The sequence below is a fragment of the Mandrillus leucophaeus genome, unplaced genomic scaffold (assembly GCF_000951045.1).
Source record: "Mandrillus leucophaeus isolate KB7577 unplaced genomic scaffold, Mleu.le_1.0 Scaffold1, whole genome shotgun sequence".
NCBI lineage: Eukaryota > Metazoa > Chordata > Mammalia > Primates > Cercopithecidae > Mandrillus > Mandrillus leucophaeus.
This window is the reverse complement of record NW_012098097.1, coordinates 12,062,696-12,068,796: the sequence shown is the minus strand read 5'-3', so window position 1 is coordinate 12,068,796 and position 6,101 is coordinate 12,062,696. Positions and strand designations below refer to the sequence as shown.

At 55.5% G+C, this 6,101-nt stretch overlaps 1 protein-coding gene across 1 annotated transcript in view; it reads left to right on the top strand.

The window, feature by feature from the left end:
• The window catches only part of DNAH17 (dynein, axonemal, heavy chain 17), a 172,697-nt gene that overhangs the window by 4,293 nt on the left and 162,303 nt on the right, over positions 1-6,101 (top strand). Inside the window, exons 3-9 of the mRNA XM_011966878.1 lie at positions 665-858; positions 1,750-1,942; positions 2,154-2,253; positions 2,498-2,583; positions 2,823-2,948; positions 3,648-3,800; positions 3,923-4,009. Of these exons, the coding sequence (XP_011822268.1) occupies positions 665-858; positions 1,750-1,942; positions 2,154-2,253; positions 2,498-2,583; positions 2,823-2,948; positions 3,648-3,800; positions 3,923-4,009 (939 nt within the window). The remainder of the gene's footprint in view (positions 1-664; positions 859-1,749; positions 1,943-2,153; positions 2,254-2,497; positions 2,584-2,822; positions 2,949-3,647; positions 3,801-3,922; positions 4,010-6,101) is intronic.

Genomic DNA, 6,101 nt, shown 5'->3' with positions numbered 1-6,101 from the left:
CTCTTTATTTATTTATTTATTTATTTTTTGAGATGGAGTTTTTGCTCTGTTGCCCAGCCTGGAGTGCAATGGCGCGATCTTGGCTCGCTGCGAGCTCCGCCTCCCGGATTCAAATGATTCTCCTGCCTCAGCCTCCCAAGTAGCTGGGATTACAGGCATGTGTCACCATGCCCGGCTACTTCTTGTATTTTTAGTAGAGACGAGGTTTCCCCATGCTGGCCAGGCTGGTCTCAAACTCTTGACCTCAGGTAATCCACCCGCCTCGGCCTCCCAAAGCGCTAGGATTACAGGCATGAGCCACTGCCCCTAGCCCTTACTCACCTCTTTAAAGAACCTGTCTCCAAATAGTCACATTTTGAGGTGCTGGGAGTCAGGGCTTCAGCAGATGGATTTGGGGGATACAGTTTGACCCACCACAATCCTCCTAGGCCTTTAGCAAAGAGTGTGTGCTAGGGGTGCAAGAACTTGGGAATGGCTTTGGCACCACCAGGACAGGGCAGCTGGTATAAACTCCATGACCAGTCCCATCTCCTTCTGGAAGAAGGACCCAGTTTTCCCAGGACTCCAGACGCCGGGTCTTTGGAATTCCCCTGGGGACCCAGCTCTGCAGTTGCCGAGCTGGTGAAGGCACAGGAGGCGGAACCACAGAAGTGTTTCCTTTTAGGTCCTCTATTCTCTGTTAAACCAACGCGAGAACATGGCTGGATGGCCCCAGGTGGTCTCGGAAGACATCGTGAAGCAGGTCCACAGGCTGAAGAACGAAATGTTTGTGATGAGTGGCAAGATCAAAGGCAAAACCCTGCTGCCCATCCCGGAGCACCTGGGCAGCCTGGACGGCACGCTGGAGTCCATGGAGAGGTACGTGGGCCCAGCTGCTCCCGGCTGCTGCTGGGTGGGAAAGTGGCGTGGGCTTGACACTCCCACACCTGTTGTTTCCCTGCAGAGTGGCTTCACGTGTTAAATCCAGGGAAAAGCAGGGCAAGGTGGTGCATTAGGTGGTGCTGAGACTGAGGAAGATGGAACCAGGGCAGGGAGGGAGCAGGCTCTGCAGCCCCTGGGGCTTTGGCACCTGCACCCGCCACCCCACCCGGGTCACACGTGTGTGCTGGTCCAGTCACCACCGGGCATGCAGAAGGTGTCCCACCTGTTAGCATGGCCAGGAAACAGGAGGCACAGCTTTAAGATGCGGGACAGGGTCAGTGAGTGGGAGTGGGAGGGACTCTCAGCAGGTACATGCAAGTCTGTGTAGGGGCTGCGGTGCCCCAGAGGACCTGGGAAGCCCAAGGGACTCCAAGGTGTCCCCTCGCATCTGCGTCGCCACAATTTGCAACCTCCCTGATATGTGAGACCCTCGTGACAATTTGTTCCATGCTTGCCTCACGTGGGCAAGTGCTCCACTGATCATTCACAAAGCCTCAAGCACCATGCCCAGTGGTGGCGCCAGAGGAGCCATCTTGAATAGGGTTTAAATAGGGTTTGCTTAATTATCTCCCTCTTCCTTGGAGGTGAACACCTCCAGACACTGGCATCTCTGACCACACCCGTTGTTTCCCTGGGGTCTCTTCCTAGTTGGGAGTCTTGGGAACTTCTTTAGCCTCCCCGAGGTGGCTGGAGGCACCAGGGACACGAGACCAGACAGTGCTGCGGCTGGTGGTTTGGGATTGGTGGGCAGAAGGCTTCAGGGGAGAGCTTGGGGGGACCCATGTGTGTGTCGCCATGAGAGCAATGCCCCAACCTTCTATCGGGTAGGATCCCCTCTTCGCTGGACAACTCGCTCCTGCACGCCATCGAGACCACCATCATCGACTGGTCCCACCAGATCCGGGATGTGCTGAGCAAAGACTCAGCCCAGGCGCTGCTGGACGGGCTGCACCCCCTGCCTCAAGTGGAGTTTGAGTTCTGGGATGCCCGGCTGCTGAACCTCAAGTGCATCCATGAGCAGGTACGGCCTCCTCTGTTCTGTGAGGCTGCAGCATCGTCCCAGCTGGGTGACCTGGCTGAGCTCTCAGCCTCCCAGTGCCTACCTCCCAGGAGTCCTGAGGGCTCTGATGACCTGCGGAAATTCTGCAGCCCCAGCCAGCCACAAGGTCAGGTTGGCTTCACCTTAGGGTCTTCCAGGTCAATGAAAGGTGGATCTTTTCTCCCCTTCTCAGCTAAACAGACCCAAAGTGAACAAGATTGTTGAGATCCTAGAGAAAGCCAGAAGCTGCTACTGGCCAGCGCTGCAAAACGTTTACACCAATGTCACGGAAGGTGAGCCTGTGACCCCGCCATGACTTCTGCACGAAGCTGTCCGTGCCTCCCGGGAGGGCTGGGTCAGGCCTGTCGCCAACCCTAGGACACTGGCCTCTCTCTGCAAGCAGCTTTCTCAGCCCCCTCCATTTGAGAAAGGCCCCGTTTCCTGAGGGAGCAGGTCTCAGCACAGGGAGCCGCATCCGCGTCGTTTCTGAGCAATTTCCGCTCCTTACCGGTGGGAGCTTGTTCTTGTTCTGTGCAGGGCTGAAGGAAGCCAACGACATTGTGCTCTATTTGAAGCCCCTACGGATACTGCTGGAGGAGATGGAACAAGCCGACTTCACGATGGTGTGCTGGCAAGGCAGAGCTGACTTTGGTGGGGAGGGTCTTGTTTCTTCAACGCACGTGGGGCCGTGGGGTTCTTGGCTGTCATCAGGTGTGTGGGCCTAGGGAGTTGCCTCTCCCCTCCTCCTTGGGGACCCTCTCCTGGATGCCCAGTGACAGCCATGGGAAGGGCAAGGCTGGGACGCTGGGATAAGACACAGAGGCCGGTCCCCTCCAGCGTGCCTGGGCCCATCTCCCCCCAGCTCCCCACCTTCATCGCCAAGGTGCTGGACACCATCTGCTTCATCTGGGCCACCTCTGAGTACTATAACACACCTGTCAGGATCATCGTCATCCTGCAGGAGTTCTGCAACCAAATCATCGAGACGGTAACCCTCCCCTGGCCCCCCGGGTCCCCTTCCTCCCCTCCTGGCTGGGACCCGTCCCCGGTTCACTGTTTTCCTGCTGCCCGTGTTCCCCAGCAGTTTGAGAGCAGGCCAAGATGTCGGCACAAGCCTTTTCAGGCCCCAAGCCAAGATGGAGCCCTCCTCGAGGCTGCCTAAATTCTAGGGAGAGCACTGAGGGAGAAGAAAGGGAAGACAGGGACGGAGCAGGAGGTCTGCCCAGAGAGTCCCAGCACCCCGAGACCCGGCCAGTGCTTTGTGGGTCTCTCTAACCCCACATCGAGCCACCCTCTGTCTCTCTTAGCAGAGACTTTCTTTCCTTCCTCCCATTCATAAGCACGTGTTTGAGCTGAAGGTCTGTATCCCCTGGGCCACCTCTGTATATTAAAACCGTGCTGTGACCCCATCTTCACGACCAGAAGGGCACTGGGGTCCCCTGTCCCTGGAGGGCCTGTCATCATCTGTGACCCCCATCCATGATGCTGCAGCCTTGGCAGAGGATGAGGGGCTGAGTAGGGGAAGGCAGCTCGGTCCCCTAAGAATGGCCCAGCAGTGGGCAGCCAGGAGGGGTTACTTCGGACATCCACACATCAGAACAGATCGCGGTTCCTGCAGGCGGCGTGCCTGGACATCACCCGAAATGGCTTGTCAGAGCTTTCGATGTCTGTCTTCTCTTTTGCCCAGACACGAACCTTCCTGAGCCCGGAAGAGGTGCTGAAGGGCCTGCAAGGCGAAATCGAGGAAGTCCTGAGCGGCATCTCCCTGGCCGTGAACGTGCTGAAGGAGCTCTACCAGACGTACGACTTCTGCTGCACGAACATGAAGCTTTTCTTTAAGGTAGCCCTTCCATGCAGGGCGAGGGCCAAGGCGAGACACGAGCGAGTTCACATGGGCCCCGACATTTGAGAAAGTGGGGACATTTGAAGCAAACGCTGCCTCGTCTCTTTCTCTCCTCTAAGGACAAAGAGCCCGTGCCTTGGGAGTTCCCTTCTTCTCTTGCCTTTTCCAGGATGAATTCCTTCTCCCACCGCATCCAGACCATTGAGGTAAAAACAGAACTGGGTGCATCTTGACCTCCACTTCCCAGACTGCTCCTACCCTAGGACACCCGCAGCATCCATCCCTACCCCCCTTGACAGTAATCCCCCAGGCAGAAAATAAGTCAGGCCCAAACATCTGTTATGGGGAAACCAAGGCTTTGCAGCAGCCTCCACCATGCCCAGAGCTGTCGGCCAAGAGTAAAAATGACCCACTTTGGGCGCTTCTCCCCTTATCTCGTGCCTTCTGTCATGAGCAGGTTACTGATAAGTTTAAACCACTGCGTTCAGGACGCCTGGGGGCCAACAGCAGTCACTTAGTGGGACTCGATTACTACAAATGGAGACTTATGAAGGCCCCGGTGTAAGCACCATGTGGATACACAGAGTGACACACAGCAGATAAAACCTTAAAAATGGTGCATGACCGAGCCCGGTGACTCACACCTGTAATCCCCTCTGGCGGGCTGAGGACAGAGGATCACTTGAGCTCAGAACTTTGAGGCTGCCGTGAGCCATGATTGCGCCACTGCACTCCAGCCTCGGTGCCAAAGTGAGACCCTGTTTCAACAAAAAAGCTTCAAGGCGGTTTTCTCTGGGGGCTCTGGAGAGAAGAGATGAGAGGGATCAAGACAGGGTAGGGCAAGAAAGTTTTGCCTTTTGTATCTTCTGCATGGTGTAATTTTTCAAAACTTTGTGCACATATAACTGTATAACTCACATCCTTAAAAAAGGAGAAAATCATCCTGGAACCGTACAGCATTGACTTTAGAGTAGACACCATTGTCGGCAGCTTGGGGGAGGCTCGTCCAGTTCTCATCTACACCTCCTGGGGGACAGGGGAGGGAGGCCCGCTCAGGAGTTCAGAATTGCAGTCCAAGTGCGGGCTCATGCCTGAAATCTCCCAGACTGAGAACGCGGAGGGTTACAGTCACATTTCTGGACAAGGAGCTGTGATTCCCACATGACAGATTCCTGAATCAGAAGGAAGATTCTGGGCAGGAGGGGACTTTGGAGGTGGAGGAAATGGCTTTGCTGTCCACCCCCTGAAAACAGGGCATGTCAGCCTCCTCGTCTGTATCCTCCGTGTTGGGTGGAAAAGCTAAGAACTCCTGGCCCTCAGTGCCTGTGCTTCTCCTTGGGGTGGTGGTGGTGTGTGGCCTGATGCTTCTGGACCCAGGAGAATGGCACCCACCTCAGCACCGGTTTAGGGGAGTGATGTCAAGTTCACAGGAAGATTTCCAGTCTAAACTCTGCCTGCACTGTGCCTGGTACGTGCAGGGGCACAGAAAAGCATCCGTGGAGCCTTGGAGACCTCATTTGGGAAACAAGAACCGCACACACAGAACCAGCTAACGGGATGGGCCTGCACGTGACTAAAGTAAATGCTAAGCCGTGCAGATGGGAGACCAGGCCTCTGGGAAGGAATGCATTGCTATGGGGCAAAATAGTCAGGGAGCACTTCAGGGAGAGGGGGCATGAGCCACACCTGTGAGGAAGCAGAATTTCTACACGTGTCCATCCAGGCATCCCAGCCACTTTCCTCTTGGATCACCTTCAGGACATGGCACTCTGCATAGGATGGTCTTCCAGGTAGCAGGGAATTTAAAGCTTAGCAAGAGCGTAGAAATCTTCACCATTCCAACCGCTTCCCACAGCAGAGAGAACGGAGGTCCCAGTGGAGTGTGATTTATTTAGAGATGCGGTTTGGCCAGTCTAGGGTCAGGACAGGATCCCAGACTTTACCTTCTCCAGCTCCTCCTCATTCACACCTCATAGACAATTCAGAGCCCTTCCTTCCATCCCCTCTTTCTGAAGGCAATGGGACATCTGCTTAAAGAACAGCACAGTCGCAGAGGGTGTCCTCCCACCCCCACGGTGGTGTCTCCTGGGGACAATTCGCTCTCCAGCTCCTCCTGCCTGGGGTCAGAGCTAGCTTTGTAACTGGACCCGTGAGTTTGGTTGTGAAGATGAATTGACTGTGTTTTTCTCCTCCACTAGGTACTCTATAAAACAGCGATTGAGTTTCTGAAGCTGGAGAAAATCGAGCTTGGGGGCGTGCGTGGGAACCTCCTCGGGAACCTGGTGACCCAGATCTATG